This window comes from Dipteris shenzhenensis, chromosome 6 (assembly GCF_047967505.1).
Source record: "Dipteris shenzhenensis isolate YYH24624 ecotype China chromosome 6, Dip_SZ_1.0, whole genome shotgun sequence".
NCBI lineage: Eukaryota > Viridiplantae > Streptophyta > Polypodiopsida > Gleicheniales > Dipteridaceae > Dipteris > Dipteris shenzhenensis.
The window spans coordinates 17542079-17560452 of NC_141601.1; the positions used below are offsets into that span (position 1 = coordinate 17542079).

General features: G+C 47.8%; 1 protein-coding gene across 1 annotated transcript in view; it reads left to right on the plus strand.

Moving 5' to 3' along the window:
• Positions 1 to 18374, plus strand: part of LOC147900871 (uncharacterized) — a 216559-nt gene that overhangs the window by 152566 nt on the left and 45619 nt on the right. The window contains exon 15 of the mRNA XM_087376340.1: positions 12219 to 12368. Coding sequence (XP_087232466.1) covers positions 12219 to 12368 — 150 coding nt within the window. The remainder of the gene's footprint in view (positions 1 to 12218; positions 12369 to 18374) is intronic.

Genomic DNA, 18374 nt, shown 5'->3' on the forward strand with positions numbered 1-18374 from the left:
GTCACCCCTGTTCACTCCTCTGTCAACTCCCCATGTTCACCTCTCTGTCACCCATGTTCACCTCAAGGTCACCCTTGTTCACCTCCAGGTCACCCCTGTTCACTCCTATGTCAACTCCCCATGTTCACCTCTCTGTCACCCATGTTCACCTCCAGGTCACCCTTGTTCACCTCCAGGTCACCCCTGTTCACTCCTATGTCAACTCCCCATGTTCACCTCTCTGTCACCCATGTTCACCTCCAGGTCACCCTTGTTCACTCCCAGGTCACCCATGTTCACTCCTCTGTCAACTCTCCATGTTCACCTCTCTGTCACCCATGTTCACCTCCAGGTCACCCTTGTTCACCTCCAGGTCACCCCTGTTCACTCCTATGTCAACTCCCCATGTTCACCTCTCTGTCACCCATGTTCACTCCCAGGTCACCCCTGTTCACTCCTATGTCAACTCCTGTTCACTCCTATGTCAACTCCCCATGTTCACCTCTCTGTCACCTATGTTCACTCCTAGGTCACCCCTCTTCACTCCTAGGTCACCCCTGTTCACTCCTATGTCAACTCCCCATGTTCACCTCTCTGTCACCCATGTTCACCTCCAGGTCACCCTTGTTCACTCCCAGGTCACCCCTGTTCACTCCTCTGTCAACTCCCCATGTTCACCTCTCTGTCACCCATGTTCACCTCCAGGTCACCCTTGTTCACCTCTAGGTCACCCCTGTTCACTCCTATGTCAACTCCCCATGTTCACCTCTCTGTCACCCATGTCCACCTCCAGGTCACCCTTGTTCACTCCCAGGTCACCCATGTTCACTCCTCTGTCAACTCTCCATGTTCACCTCTCTGTCACCCATGTTCACCTCCAGGTCACCCTTGTTCACTCCCAGGTCACCCCTGTTCACTCCTCTGTCAACTCCCCATGTTCACCTCTCTGTCACCCATGTTCACCTCCAGGTCACCCTTGTTCACTCCCAGGTCATCCCTGTTCACTCCTCTGTCAACTCCCCATGTTCACCTCTCTGTCACCCATGTTCACCTCCAGGTCACCCTTGTTCACTCCCAGGTCACCGCTGTTCACTCCTCTGTCAACTCCCCATGTTCACCTCTCTGTCACCCATGTTCACCTCCAGGTCACCCCTCTTCACTCCTAGGTCACCCCTGTTCACTCCTATGTCAACTCCCCATGTTCACCTCTCTGTCACCCATGTTCACTCCCAGGTCACCCCTGTTCACTCCTATGTCAACTCCTGTTCACTCCTATGTCAACTCCCCATGTTCACCTCTCTGTCACCCATGTTCACTCCTAGGTCACCGCTGTTCACCTCTAGGTCACCCCTGTTCACTCCTCTGTCAAATCCCCATGTTCACCTCTCTGTCACCCATGTTCACTCCTAGGTCACCCCTGTTCACCTCTAGGTCACCCCTATTCACTCCTCTGTCAAATCCCCATGTTCACCTCTCTGTCACCCATGTTCACCTCCAGGTCACCCCTCTTCACTCCTAGGTCACCCCTGTTCACTCCTATGTCAACTCCCCATGTTCACCTCTCTGTCACCCATGTTCACCTCCAGGTCACCCTTGTTCACTCCCAGGTCACCCCTGTTCACTCCTTTGTCAAATCCCCATGTTCACCTCTCTGTCACCCATGTTAACCTCCAGGTCACCCCTCTTCACTCCTAGGTCACCCCTGTTCACTCCTATGTCAACTCCCCATGTTCACCTCTCTGTCACCCATGTTCACCTCCAGGTCACCCTTGTTCACTCCCAGGTCACCCCTGTTCACTCCTCTGTCAACTCCCCATGTTCACCTCTCTGTCACCCATGTTCACCTCCAGGTCACGCTTGTTCACTCCCAGGTCACCCCTGTTCACTCCTCTGTCAACTCCCCATGTTCACCTCTCTGTCACCCATGTTTACTCCTAGGTCACCTATGTTCACTCCCAGGTCACCCCTGTTCACTCCTATGTCAATTCCCCATGTTCACTTCTCTGTCACCCATGTTCACCTCCAAGTCACCCCTGTTCACCTCTAGGTCACCCCTGTTCACTCCTATGTCAACCCCCATGTTGACCTCTTTGTCACCCATGTTCACTCCTAGGTCACCTATGTTCACTCCTAGGTCACCTATGTTCACTCCTAGGTCACCCCTGTGCACTCCTAGTTCACCCTTGTTCATTCCTATGTCACCCCCCAAGCTCACTCTCTGTCACCTATGCTCCTCCCCATGTCACCCCTTGTTCCTCCCCTTTTCACCCTAGGTCACCTCTTGCCGCTTTCACCCTCAGTCACCTATGGGCACACCAATGTCACCCCTTGTTCATCCTTGGTTCACCCTTGGTTCATCCCTCCTTCAGCCTCATTCAGCCTCATTCATCTCTATAACACCCTCATCCAATATCCTATACAAGAGAGTAAAATTCAAATTCCAATTTTCCCACCGTGTTCATTCAAATATTTCCTCTTGCACACACCGCTTTTTCTCTCACCTACCCCCTCCCACCAAGGCTATATTTAGCCACCAAATTCAGCGTCTGTCCTTTATCTCCCAATTCCAAACAGTGCTATATTTAGCATCTGGCTAAACTCAGCGTGGATCCTTGGGATCAGCTCATCCACCTCCTCCACCGCATCTTGCAGCCCACTCATGCTATTTTTGGCTTACTTTTCTAAATTTGGATCTCTTGGTTATGTATTTATGGCTGTCCCCCTTGAAACAACGAAACCATACGCAGCCTCCCCTCCAGCGCCTTCTCCTGCAGCCTCCCTCCTTCTCCTGCAGCCTCCCTCCATCGCAATTCTCCTACAGCCTTCTCCTGCAGACTCTCCCTTCATCGCAATCCTCCTGCTGCAGCCCTGCAGCCTCCCCTCCAGCGCCTTCTCCTGCAGCCTCCCTCCATCGCAATTCTCCTACAGCCTTCTCCTGCAGACTCTCCCTTCATCGCAATCCTCCTACAGCAGCCCTGCAGCCTCCCCTCCAGCGCCTTCTCCTGCAGCCTCCCTCCATCGCAATTCTCCTGCAACTCTCCCTCCATCGCCATCCTACAGCTCTCCCTCCATCACCATCCTACAGCAGCCCTGCAGCCTCCCCTCCAGCGCCTTCTCCTGCAGCCTCCCTCCATCGCAGTTCTCCTGCAGCTCTCCCTCCATCGCCATCCTACAGCTCTCCCTCCATCGCCATCCTACAGCAGCCCTGCAGTCTCCCCTCCAGCGCCTTCTCTTGCAGCCTCCCTCCATCGCAATTCTCCTGCAGCCTTCTCCTGCAACTCTCCCTCCATCGCCATCCTACAGCTCTCCCTCCATCGCCATCCTACAGCAGCCCTGCAGCCTCCCCTCCAGCGCCTTCTCCTGCAGCCTCCCTCCATCACAGTTCTCCTGCAGCCTTCTCCTGCAACTGTCCCTCCATCGCCATCCTACAGCTCTCCCTCCATCGCCATCCTACAGCAGCCTGTAGCCTCCCCTCCAGCACCTTCTCCTGCAGCCCTCCCTCCATCGCAATTCTCCTGCAGCCTTCTCCTGCAGCCCTCCCTCCATCGCAATTCTCCTTCTCCCTTCTCGTTATCACCTGGCCAGCAGCTCCCCTCCTCACTAGCACCTCGCCAGCTTCCTCTCTGGACCTCGTCATCGACTCCCCTTCTCGTTATCACCTGGCCAGCTCCCCTCCTCACTAGCACCTCGCCAGCTTCCTCCCTGGACCTCGTCATCGACTCCCCTTCTCGTTATCACGTGGCCAGCTCCCCTCCTCACTAGCACCTCGCCAGCTTCCTCTCTGGACCTCGTCATCGACTCCCCTTCTCGTTATCATCTGGCCAACTTCCTTCTTGCCTCGTCATTAATGCCCCTTCCTTTCCTGCTTCCTTTCTAGCCTCCGTGCTTCTCCATCAGCTTCCCTTCTCATCACCATCAGCTCCCCCTCTTGTCACCACCTGCCCCACTATCTCGTTCTATCTCAGCGGGCTTGCCAACACCTCGACAATAGCCCCCCTACCTCGTCACCAGCTCCCCTTCCCTTCCTGCTTCAAGCCCTCGACAACAGCTTCCCTACCTCGTCACCAGCTCCCCTTCCCTTCCTGCTTCCTTTCTTGCCTTGTCATCACTCACCTTCCTGCTTCGTCATCAGCTTCCTTTTCTGCTTCGTCATTAGCTTACACTTTACCTCTTGTTCTTCTTCATGCTCGAGAAGAAGTCCAAGTATAAGCCACGGTTGCCCAGAGATAAGCTCTTCATTCCTTTCTATACCGCCATGACGTCTCAGGCAGCCTCTGCAGTGCACATGACCTCACCCATGCCTACAGCCTCAGCAGGGCCGACTACATCAGCTAGGCCGACTACATCAGCTAGGCCGACTTCATCAGCAGAGCTACTTTCATCAGCAAGGCCAACTTCATCGGTAGGGCCGACTTCATTAGCAGGACCGACTTCATTAGTGATACATTCCCATCTTGGTCCGGAGATCACTATCATCTCAGATGGAGAGCCACCGCAATCAAGACAGCAGCGGGGGGTTCTTTTCCACTCTCAGAGCTCTAGTGCCTCCTCTTCCGACCATGGGGGCTCAGATTACACCCCCTCTGCACGGAGACCACATTCAGAAGGGTCGGGTGGGCCAACGGAGATACAGAGCCCTTCGGTAACCACCCCTCCCCTCTCCCACGTTCGGGTTATGTTTAAACCTCTTCTCCGAACCTCAAACTATCCTCCGTATTGACATCTTCCGAGATCCAGACCCTCAGTCTAACTGAGTTCGACAAGGTCATCTTCCCTCCGGTGGATGTGGAACTGTGTACAGGATTCATCAGATCTTATGACTATGTCACAGACACTTTTGAGTTCATGGGCTCCAGGCAGCTTCTCACACCCAATTTGGTCTCACAGTACATGGGGCTCCCTGCTCTCCCTATTCAACCTCCTTCCGACGATTCACCACATCTCCTTTCATTCCTTTCACAGTGCAAACCCAACAGGAGGGGATATGATTGCAAAAAGGTTTTGGAAGGTGGAAGCAGAGAAGCAGTGATCACACGCTACTTCTTCACTCGCTTCTATTCAGCACCCGGGCATTACTACATCACGAAAGGTATCCGTCCTGCTCTTAATGCTCTCTTCACCATCACTCAGTATGATTTTGCATCCCTCTTTTATTCAACATTCCGGGCCACTGTTCGAAATCGCACACGCCGAAGCACACACACCTGTACTTGTGGACCTCACCTCACCTACCTCTTGCACCAGTGGCGGGCTGCAACGCCTGCACTTTTTCCTCCACCTTCACATACTTCATCCTCTCCTCACCGCCCACCCTCCGCTCCTATGATCCCCCACTTGAGATCAGCTCCACTGGCCCTTCGTGCGGCCCCAGCATCCTCGGCCTCTGCTGCATCAGTCTCTGTCCTCTCTTCCTCTCCAGTCCCCATTCCCACTCTTGCTCCCCCCACATCTGCATCTCCAGTCCCCATTCCCACTCTTGCTCCCCCCACATCTGCATCTCCAGTCCCCATTCCCACTCTTGCTCCACCCACATCTGTAGCACAGGTTTCTGAGCCATTCCCTCTTGGGCCAGCCTCTGGAGCTTTGCCATGCCCTCCTCAGGTCTCACCCACCATGGCAGGACATTACCACTTACCTCACCCGCAGTCATGACCATTTCCCCTCCGATCATCTCATCAGGGTCAGTAGGGTGCAAAGATATGCACATTAACCCCCCAACTCAGGGGGATCCCTCGACAGAAGTTACGGCAGCAGGCACCGTTACGGCAGCAGGCACCTCTGCCTTGGAATCTCTTGATGGAGAGGCATCAGAACAACACAGGTTATTGAACTTGAATCTTACTTTGGGAGCCACTGGTGATGCGAAGACCCCACCCCGGGTGTCTCGAGGACTGACCCCTGAACCAAGTATGGAGGCTGCTGGACAGGACTTACTGGAAACTCGACCTGGCGAGGTTATTTTTGCTAGGGGTAAGATACCTTTTCCAGCGGATTGTCCTCCACTTCCTCAAAATGATATGTTGGATACCTACTTCGCAACCTCCTCGGGAGATCTATTCACCCATGAGGCCCAGATAGAGGAATAGAGCCAGGAACACAAACGGCTGCTGTATGCATTAAAGCGGAAGCGGTCTCCTGTTTGCATGGAGGAGGAGGACCTGGACCAAATTTTCACACTTCCCTTGCAAGAGACAATCGCTTCCAACAAGAAGGTATCCCAAGCTCCAAGCTGTTACCTAGACATCGACACACTGGCTCCAGTGGCAGCTCTCGAGGACCCAGAGCAAGAGGGGATGAAAGCGGCCTTCGAGGAATATGGCGAACTCATTGACATGTCTGACCGAATGACCTATCGGGACAGGTATGCATGGGTTAAAAGGTCTCTTCATATGGCTCAGCGCATTATAGATGACAGCTTCATTCAGATGGGTGCCTCCCTCTTTAATACTACGGGTCAGGTTTGCAAGCTTCTATCACAGAAGCAACACCTCCGCTTGGAACATGAGAAGCAGGTAGCCAGCATGCATAAAGAATGGGATACAACATTGCAAATGAAAAAAGCGGAGTGGGGAGCAATTCTACAGGCAAGGGAGGCTGCGTGGAAAACTCAACACGACGAGTTTCAGCAAAGTCTTGTAGCAAAGGAGGCAGAGTGGACAGCCACCAAGAAAGTTTTGGAGGACCACCATTCAGCCCAACAGGCTCAAATTCAGCGGGAGCTTGCCGCCCTACAGGACAGATACACCTCACTGTGGATAAGCTTACTGTGGATCAACAGGTGGAGGTGGCTGCGGATAAGCTTACTGTGGATCAACAGGTGGAGGTGGTGCGGAGTCAAATGAAGCAGAATCGCGAGGCGAAAGACCATCTCCAAGTTTCACATTCCAAGTTGCACGACAACTTCCATGGGCTGCAAGATGAAAATGCTGCTCTCAAATCTCGATGTGAACATTACAGGTCTGGCTACCACAGGTATAAATCCAAATACGAGGACATCCGCAACCTCATGGACACAATCGAGGAAGAGGCAAGGACCAGCCCCGGAACATCAGCACACCCACCACGCCCACCCCCTCCTCCTCCCTGACTTCCATCCAGCAAGCAGTAGCTCCTGGATCTTTTAGTTCGGCATTTCTTTTTGCGAACTCTGTATATTTGGATTCTCATGTAAATAAGGAATTTGGAGTTGTATGGCCATGAGCCAATTTCTTTTTTTCAGTTTTACAGTTGTAAGGCCACGAGCCCTTTCTTTTCAGTTTTGGGATGTCAACCCCAAGGTCACTTTCTTATTTGTAATTTACACTTAACTTTCTCTCACAAGATCCTCAGTCATTCACCGGGACGGTGAATGATAGTGGCGGGGGATCTATTGTACTCAAAGTTTATGGCGACCCACCAAGAGTCACACTTGGGTCACATCATGGTCACCTCAGCAACATGCCAAGTTGTTAGACCTTGGTCATACCTAGTCGCAGCGTGTTCACATGTATTCACATCTTGGACTTGACATGGACATGACTTGACATGGACATGACTTGGACATGACATGACTTGACATGGACATGACAGAAGCAATACATGACTGAAGAGTGCCAAACCTCAACCTCGACTCACCATGGTCAAAGTCAATCAGAGGGAAGTATTGGCGCAATGGTACGCAGGATACACCTGTTGGTGCACATGGGAAGCAGTCCAAAAGTTAAGAGGCATAGGTGGTGCACCAACCCTCTCAACCAACTAGTGTCAGGAGCGCAGGAGAACACATGGAGCACGGGATTCACTGACCCAGGACAGGCTGGAGTGTTGCGGAAGCCATCAAGGACAGAGCGGCCCACAAACGGTGGAATGGCTAAGGATGGCTAAGGGTGCAAGAAGGCATCCAATAGGAAGAAGGTGGGGAGATTGGTAGCGCGGGGTGGAGCAGAGGAGGAGAAGGTGAAGAGGGGGAAAGGGAAAAGGGAAATGGGGGGAGGGGCGAGAGGTGGGAGTGAAGGAGTGAGAGGCTAGAGTCAAGAGCTCGCCTCGTGTGTATCTTCTGGGAGTGTATCAGTCATCTTGCTTTCTAATGAGTTATGCTACTTCCCATCTCTGCTCGCTACTCTAAAATCTCTTTTCGTTGTGTTCTCCTCCCCTCCTCTCCCTTCACCTGGTACAACGGACCTGTGTCATGTGGTTGAAGTTCTTTGTTGTTCATGTCGAGGGATGGCTTTCATGATGTTGTTCCGCTTTGGTCTTCTTCTTGCTCACATCACTTTAGCACTTGTACCGCTTGCACATAGTTGACACCATCGACAAGCACTCACCTATGTACCATCAGTGACACTTATGGCACGTCCTATGTTTTAGTGTGTGGCTTCCTAACATGTCCTGTTATGAAGCCAAGGGGGGATGTACTTTGGGAGCCATATGTATTGGCTTTGATAGGTCTCGTTATCAGGCCTGGCCGAGTTCCAGGATGGTGGTGTATTCCTAGACCTATGAGTTAGTCATGTAGCCATGCTATAACGTGAGCCTCTGAGCATGTTGAGTCTCAAGCCATGAGAGTGCTTGGATCAACCTCTGAACACGCTCAGACTTTAGCCTCTGAGTTGCATGGGGTGCACAGTTTGATGACTGTCATTGTCATGTTCTGTTCATGGTTCCATTCCAGTAGTCTCTCGGTGTTGGAATATGAAGCCAAAGTGAGTTTAAAATGAGTGTTCTAGGTGCTCTAGGTGTGTTTTATATTCTAGTGAGTCCTAGACATGCCGCGTGTCATATTGGGAGTTATCCCATATACACTATGGCTTTCTAGAGTCTAGTGTCACACTATGTAGTGTTGTACTTGTCTATTGTCTATCACTTTGGTCAACATTAAGCTCTTTGGTATCATGTGAGTACTTGTCCATTGCTTTCATTTTCTTTCTATTTCATTTTCATTATGCTTGTTATCTTTCCTTTCCATTCCTAGTGTTAGCTTGCTTCTCTCCCTACTACTATGATCTTTTAAGATCACTCTCTTCTTTTGGCTTTCTATTCATGGAGGGATTGCAGTGAACCTATGGAGATCCAAGTTCGGGGCTGAACCTATTTATCCTCGATGCCATGCAGCAGTCAAGTCAGTTCAGCATTGCCTTTGGGAGTGTAGACAGACAAGGACGATCTGGAAGGGTGTTGTCAAGATTCTTTGCATATTTCATAGAGTACCCCTCTTCATGACTTGAGGATTAGTAGCATGGTTATCTCTTACTAGACCTCAAGTGTTTTTCGAGGGACATGACTCAGACTCATCCTTCATTGTACAACGACACTCTATGGAGTCATGCTCTCTCCAGGATGTTCCTTTCACTCCTTTCAGAGTTGCTCATGCATCAGTGGACACATCTTGGGAGATTCTGGCTAGCATTGTAGCTTGGCATATTTGGAGGGCCAGATGTACGGAGGCGATGGAGGGTTCACAGGTTTACTCGTCCTAGTCGATGGCCAGTATATGGACTGCTACTATACACTCATTGATGGCCATCTGGGTGAGCATGCAGGGATCCTCCAGAGCAGCTACAGCCAAGAGAGACCTTTTTCAGAGTTTGAAGAGGATCTCCATTCTTCTCTGAGACTATTTTAGGGTCGAGGTGGCATTTTCGGCCTCCACCTTGGATTTTTGTTAGCTCTTTTTGAGCTATTTTTTCTTTCATGCATGTCATGATGTACTCCCGCTTTTAAGCTTGCTCTTGCAGCTTTCATTTGTACTTAATGAAGTAATCTTTTTTGGGGAGGAGAAAAAAGTGGTTTTGAGAGCCAGTGATGAATTTCTTGTTTGATGTGTTGGAACTCAAGTTTGGTGCAACCATTTGCAGATCTGCCAGTTTCGGTGGACTCAGGAGGTCCTAAAACTTCTATGTTACTCATCATTTGCACTCCGGTGGTGTTTGTAAACAAGTCTGTTTGCTAGCCTAACCCCTATCTATCAACTCTTGCGCGATTCCATGGAGATTTAGAGAAGTTCTATCTGTCTGAGCTCTCCCTACATCCGAATGCCCATGGTTCGAACCCGCTCGCATAGGCTGCCATTTTGGATTTTGTCTATTTGGTGGATCGAGGACGGGCTAAAATCTCTACCTGGAAGCTTTTTTGGCGATTCTGTGGAGCTTCTGCAAATCTTTGATACTCTTCGTCTATGAATTCGTCTTCTGCTTCAGATTTTCTCCAAGGTTCTAGATTTTGGCCATGTGGCATTCTTGCTAAGGTCTATGTTACCTAAGGTTTATTTAATGGTAAACTGTAAGGATTAACTCCCGGTTTCACATCCGTTGGTTGGGATTTTAGAGTTCTAGCAGAAGAGATATATTTATAGATTTTCTTGCTGACTCCTATTATGCAGTGATGCCCATGTTTTGAGACATTCCTGGTTCTATTTTCACTAGCGATCATTGCCGTGGGGTAGTGATTTCTTGGATATACCTTATGTAGATCACTCTGGTTGCAGTTTGAGTCATGTGTACTGATTCATGGTTTGCATTGGGTTGCAGTGGATGCTTTACAGGCCATTTTGATGCATTGCAATCCTTGTTGGATGCGTAGATAGGCACACATTACCTTGTGGGATGCTTTATTGATGGACGTTTAGCACATTGATGTTGTTTCATGCTGAGGGACTGCTTTGATACATTGCAGTTAATACATTGATAGTGCTATATTCTCTTGGATGAGACATTATTGAGGCTTACACCCATGGGGTGTTTATGCTCGAAGGCATTTAGCTCTTATCGGCATTGGGTTTGCCATTGTTTTGTCATTGCAGGTTGACATTTTCTTTTAAGCCAAATTTGATCATATGGATGCGTAGTATATGCACATGAGTCAAATGCATTTTGATGCTTTAAACCTTGAGTTTTGGTGACACTATCCTCCATTAAGGCATACATATTTGGGTGCACCTGGTATTTGGTGTGAAATCTCTCTTGCAAGTGCTAGCATTTGGGATTTTGCTTTATTTGCATCATGGCATCCTCTTCCATGTCTAAAAAGGAGTTTTTCAGCATTAAAAAGTTTGATGGGATAAACTTTTGTTTGTGGAAAGAACAGATAAGATTAAACCCTTAGCAAGGATTGAAGCTAAGCCTACATATATGTATAAGGATGATTGGAATGAGTTGGATGCATTAGCAAAGTCTACTATTAGACTTCATCTTGTAGAGTCAATTTATTTCACAGTAGCAAATGAGCAGACTACGGAAGATTTGTGGAAGAAATTATGTGCCATTTATGAGAAGGAAACTGCCTCTAATCTACCCCATGAAGAGATTGTTTGAGGTGCATATGAAAGAAGGGGTCTCCATTGCTTCTCACTTGAATGAATTCAATATTATTTTCAGCCAACTTTAGGCTGAGAAGATGAATTTTGATGTGGAGACTAAGGCAATATTTTTTTTGTACTCATTACCGTCCTCATGGGATACCTTCCGTACAGCTACTGTTTGTAACTTTGCACCTTGTGGAGTACTGAAGTTTGATGATAATGTGGTTAAAGGCCATTGTGACTTAACCCCGGTTCTCTTCTGGCTCTCCCTCTCCCTCACCCTCTTCCGTTCCGCTTCTGTTGAGAGCACTCTCAATTTGATTCCTACCTTTTAGGGTGTGTGAGATTGGAGTGAGGGTGTCTCTTGATCTGCTCAATTTCATAGTTGTTTGTGGACTATAGACAACACTTCCTCTTAATTTTGGATGTCACTTGTATGTACACATTATTTCACGCTGGATTGATTGCTTGTAGGTATGGTTAATGATTGCAACAATCCTAGATGCCTCTAAGAGAATGAATGAGGTCTGACCAAATAATTGTCAATGTATTAGATGGAGGAATGAGGTGATGCTCTAGAATATAAGATGATCTAGACTCCATATGTGCCATCTTGGCAAATTTTCTGCTACTATTATCTAGTGCATACAGTTGTCAACTTTTCTAGGCTAGTTAAGAATAATATGTGGCACTAATTAACATGCTCTTGTTTCTCACTGTCGAAAAGTTTCCTATCATTCTTATCACCTTGTTGACTGTTTGTCTATATCTCAATCTGTTGTTACTTAGTATATCTTGATATTTATTATGATTGTTTAGTTATTGGCCATACACCATATTTTCTGTATGTGCTTTGATTTGATTTTTGAGTCTAGAAACTAAAACCGTAGGTTTTAATCATAGTGTAGTATGGGTGATGAACTTCATTTTTCTCAACAATACCCAAAATTTGATCATGTGACAGATTTACCTGCCTGTGATCATGGCCATGGCAAAGATATTCTGGGACAAAGAAAATTATGCACAAGTGGATCGTATATTTCAACAATCGTCTGATCTTTGTTCTGATCATCCCACTTGGAGACTCAATGTTGCACACAACTTCTTCATGCAGGCAAGATTCCATCACTCACTTGTACTTCTCAGTTGTATTTCTCCCTTGAAATAAGAGAGAGGGCACATGTGAATAACATGGTCATCAAGGTACCATTTTTTGCTGATTATCTCTTTTCTTAATAAAATTTCTTTTTGGGGTAAATTTAACACCCTATATTCCAAAATGCATTTTATTGATGTGAGAGAACTCCTAAAGCTCGTGGGAATTTACATAAGTATAGTGAGAACTAATCTGTACATCGAGATTGATATAAAAATAAATCCTTGAAACAACCTGGCCTATGTTGAAATATGAAAAAACCAGGTATGAAAGACTATCACCACTGAAGCATTACCTGTTATCTTACAATCTCATAAGTATATCCATGAAGTAGTCCACACATCTCCTCAGCAAGGACCTGTCCTCCCCTGCCACTAAAGGTCCTTATGTTTGCCGAAGAAGTACCTCTTCACCACAAGGACCCTGCTCTACACCAACCACAGCTAGAAATTGTTGGAATATGAAGTAAAAGTGAGTCTAAAATGAGTGTTCTAGGTGTGTTTTATAGTCTAGTGAGTCCTAGACATTCCACGTGTCATATTGGGAGTTATCCCATATACACTATGGCTTTCTAGAGTCTAGTGTCACACTATATAGTGTTGTACTTGTCTATTGTCTATGACATCAGTCAACATCAAGCTTTATATCATGTGAGTATTTTGGTTATCATTGCCTAGCACTTATTCTTTCATTTTCCTTCCATTTTGCTTTTCATTATGCTTTCCACATTTCCATTCCGCCGTTCCTAGCTAGCTACTAGATCTCTTCATGTGGTATCAGAGCCATGTTCCTAGCCCTGCTCTCTCTTTCCCTTTCCCTTCCAAGAGGTTGAGGTGAGGGAGGTCAATGAAGCTACTCTACCTCCTCCTCCTTGGAATGCTGCCCTCTTCTCTCCTTCCTTCAGCTACATCTTTTTGTGACTTGCGGACGATGTGATGCTTCTATCCGGATGTACAAGCAGAATCATGGCTTTGTGTCTTCAAAAAAGTTATAGAGGACCTTGAGTATTACAAATTTTATTTTTACATCATTGCAATCTGAGTTTTCTGTGAAAAGTTACAACCCTTGCAAAAAGTGACGAAATTTGTTTCTGTGCACGGATTTTTGTTCTGGAGCTCTGCTCCAACCTGCCATTTGCTCCTTCTGCCCGCCATTCTCTTGGAGCTGTTTCCCGCAAGTTGGTGCCTACCATTCTGCTCCACGTAGCTCTGTTGTCCACGCAGCTGTGAGCTCTTGACATTACATTGCGGTGACTCCTTCACGTTGATAAGGAAAAAAAAGGAAAGATAACCAGGAATTATGTACTTCACCACGTCGGATAGCTGAGACTTCATAGGGATCAGCTGCAATGTTGGCTCGTAGATGATGAGCTTATGAACCAGGTTCCAGAGCAGGTGTCTTTGTATTAGGCACCGAGACAAACCCCCCACAAAAACTGACTGAACATGGATCAGGAGAGCCAAAAAACTACATGGCCCGAAACAGATAAACTTAGAACTGAACTGCACTTTCCCCCAAAACTCAGAGAACAGTCAGCCTCAGAATACTATAAACCCACAGCTCACACTCCTAAGCTTCCATTAAGGACAACAGCTTGTAACTCCCACAAAGCTGCAACAGCACCACCTCCTCTCCTTCTCTATCACTACCAGCTCGCTTAAGACAACCATCATCGATGAAAGGTCACTTTCCATTGCGCCTTAGCCTACAATTCCTTGGTCCCTCTATCTCTTTGCATACGGAGTTCATGGAGTCTCTGTTGCCCAAAGTCCTTCAGCTAGCAGAATACGATACACAGCTATGCCTCAAGCTATCCTAATCCATGAATCATCACCAACCATGCACCAACCCGACGGAAGACACTTCCAACAATAGCCATGCTATCTTTATTTCTCACGGAGAGCTTAGCTCACATGTATAGCATCACCCGCACAGCCAGGTAGCTTCCTCAATGAAAAAAAAAAAAAGCCTTTCCATATGATCTCTGCCAGACCACGCATTCTCTGCATCAGCTCACGTGCAAACGACGACCATCCTGCCTGTGTCGTAGCCATGCTCAACCAACTACAAACAGCTCACTATTTCTGGAGATCTCCAACGCCAAGGTCTTCTCAGCACACACAAGCCCACAAAGGAGCACCCCGAGTTTATCCTTTTAAACTTGGAGTCCCTTTGTGCCAAGCATGCAATCGGAAATTCCCATCCCAATGTACATAGGCCTTTTTTTGATGGGCGCTTAGTCTCGCGCTTTCATCTACGAGACTCCTAGTTACGTGCATCGCTTCCTCTTTTCTTACAAAATTCTAGATTTCTCTACACGTGATCGATCGCAATCCAGAAGCTCTACATTCCTTGCTACGTAGCCACCATTGCATGATGCAAGATGCCTTCCCAATCAATCCAGCCACCTCAGCCTAATTTGCCACCTCATCAGTGACATTTTACCACTCCCTTTTAAAAAATGCAAATATCCCCCCAAGGCACATTAAATGCACATTTTGGACCTTTAGTCACACAATTCCCACACACATTAGCATGCACATTAAAGCTTGCATGCACCCCCGTACACACACATGAAAAGCCCCTTGACGTGGGCACCAAAACATATCGAATTCCCGTAGCATGCAAGTGCACATTGACTCAGAAAAATAAAATAAAGAAACCCTTCATGACTTGATTTACATGACCCTAAAAACATTTCACTTGACCACACACTGGACACCCTTGCTCTGGAAGTCTGGTACAACCACATTGCATTTCATCACTTTCCATGAAGTCCCTGCAAAACATACTTTATTGTCTCAAAAAACTATACATTAGTCCATCATGCTTGTGAAAGAAAATCCACAAATGCCAAAGGCCCACACTTACCCTAGATGTGTATAACTATGTGCCTACCTACAGCTATATACAATGCTCAAAAACTTGATACAGGTTTTGTCCTATCAACGTGACTACTCCACACTTTGGTGAAGACTTCCCGAGCTAAATGTGAGCTCTCCGATACTACTCCGACACACTCCACTATAGTGATCTCTCTGATTAGTGCATTACATCGAGCTTGATGTAGACCACTCTACATCAACAAGTAACTTCTTCAACATTGCTTATTCGATCCATGCCTGAGGTACTTCGCATTGATTGACTTCCCGATTGGTTGTGGTACGTGAGGCTTTTACTTCGACATTGGTGATTCTCCTTCCTGCATTTTGAGAGTCATCATGTAATTGCTCCATGTAGCTACCCATGGACTTCATCGATACATATTTTGGGGCATTCCTGCCTAGCGCTTCATCGACATCGCCATCGACTCGCAGGGATGTGCACACATGTGCATTAGCTACTTGGAGGACATCTCTTTCACAAAGAGATTTTTTTATTTATTACTACACGCTTGATGTATTTTGGGGTCCTCTGCCCTGGGTAGTGCCCCTAAAATGATATGTATTGAGTGTTTGGTTTTCATTGAGTCTAAAGGTCCTCTGCCTTGAATAGTCCTCCTAAAAAGATGTATTGGTTTTCCTTTTTTTTTTTTTTCATGAAAAAGACTTCTATTAAGTAAGAACAAAAACCCGCAAGAGCAAGCTCAAAGCGGAATACATCATGAAATCATGAGGATAATAAAAAACCCCCTCAGAGTGAGGTGGAAAGAAACCAAGGCTGAGGCTGAAAGTGCCATCTCAACCCTGTAGTAGATTCAGAGAAGAAAGGAGAATCCTTCCATTCCCTGAAGAAAGAAGCCCTCCTAGCTGAGGCTGCACGGGAGTCCCCCTGCATACCTGTCCATACGGCCATCAGAGTGTGTACGATGTCTGTCCAGATACTAGCCAATGTGTGCGAGGGATGAACCTGAGTACCCTCCATAGCCTCTGTGCATCTGGATCTCCAGATATGCCAGGCTGCTATGCTCGCTATAATCTCCCAAGAAGTATCCACAGAGGCATGTACAGCTGTAAAAGGACGGTGTGGAACCACATCCAACGAGCAGAGCTCAACCCAATGACGTCGAACCGAAATGGCCCGGGAGGAGTCAAGTCCCTCATAGAAAACCTGAGGTCCTGTAAGAGAAAGCCAAGCCACCGAGCCCCAAGTCATAAAGAGTGGGGAATGGGCAAAGTGACTGAAGATCCTGGCTATCCCCATCCAAATCAATCTTGCCTGTCTGCAATCCCATAAGCAATGCTGAATAGACTCCGAAGCAGAAAGGCAACGAGGGCAAGTAGGATCGGCTCCGAATCTGGACCTCCAAAGGTTCACTGCAATCCCTCCATGAATAGAAAGCCAAAAGAAGATAGTGATCTTTCTATTCCTGTGGGATTTCCAGAGCCTCCTCCAGAAGTACCTCTGCTGATCCGCAGTAATACCAAAAGTCTCCCAATGAGGAACTCTGGAGGGTCTCCAGCCTCTACTACTGAGCTGAAATCTCCTGGCATTACTGACCGTGTAACGAAAGAAGGGGATGGTCTTCTCTTGATGCCCCGCGTCAATCCACTCCCACTCTCCGAGGTCCCACTGTAAATACCTGATGGGAACTCCTCCATAGAGCCAAAGTCTCCAAGACCTGGTGGAGAGTAACTGGGGGTCAGGGTCTAAGAACCACTCTGAATCTGATCCCTGCATCAAAAGGCCTACGACCCTGATAGGCTGAAAAGCAGACTCAAGCAATATATCATCTGTAGATCTGAGCAATCTGCCACCATCCTGGACACTGAAAACCAAAGCATCCTCCTGTGCATCTCGGAAGGCTAAGACCTGAAGTGGAACCCCGCCTCTCGAGAAAGTACCTGCCCAAGTGGAGGTAGTGAGAGGCATATCATCTGTGTCTATCCAAGCCTCTGGAAGGGCTGTCTCAATCTGCAAGATCCTCCCTGCACTCCCTCTGAGATGTCCTGTCAACCTTGACTTGGTTTCCTCTGGAAGCCTACGGAAGGCTTTCCAAGATCCTAAAGAAGAAGCAGGTCCCCTCTCCCACCTGGCCCACTGCATGTAGGGTGAGGCATCCAGTGGTCTGCCACGATCATCTAAAATACTGTCGTTCCACATGATGGGCTGCCTATCAATCTCTTCCCGGGAGGAAGGAGGAATCCTCCGAAGAGAGCTTCTGAAACTAGCCCAAGCTTTCAGAATGGCAACCATGAGAGGGGATGAAGGTGATCAGAGGTGTGCTGAGGTGAAGATGAAGAAGGTGTGCACCTCTGTATGCTGCTGATAAGAAAGTCCTTCCACGGTTCCTGTCCTGGCATAAGTCCTCGCACCACTATCTTGCAAAGTAAGGCTCTGCACTGTAAATCTGGATCAATAATATTGAGACCCCCATCCTGTGTAGGGAGGATGAGGGTCTCCCAAGCCACTCTGGCTAAGGCATCTGCTGTGCCATCAAGCCCACTCCAGAGAAAGTTCCTGATCGGCGGTCTTCTGAGCTGAATGATGCAGTCCCTAGAACGGCACCAACATGAACAAATAAACCAGGCCGTGGCCAAGAGGACCTGGTTGACCACCACAACTCTAGAGGCAAGATCCAGCTTGGCTGAGCTCCAAAAGAGAAGCTTCCTTCTGATGCTCTCCAACACGGGAGCAAACTGCTGCGTGGTAGAAATACCCAAGCCGGTTTTCCTATTTTGGTGTGTGGCTTCCTAACATGTCCTATTATGAAGTTAAGGGGGGATGTACTGTGGGAGCCATGTATTGTCTTTGATAGGTTTAGAGGGGGATGTATTGTGGGAGCCATGTATTAGCTTTGATAGGCCTCGTTATCAGGCCTGGCCGAGTTCCAGGATGTTGGTGTATTCCTAGACCTATGAGCTGGTCATGTAGCCATGCTATAATGTGAGTCTCTGAGCATGTTGAGTCTCAAGCCATGAGAGTGCTTGGATCAACCTCTAAACACGCTCAAACTTTAGCCTCTAAGTTACATAGGGTGCACAGTTTGATGACCGTCATTGTCATGTTTTGTTCTTGGTTCCA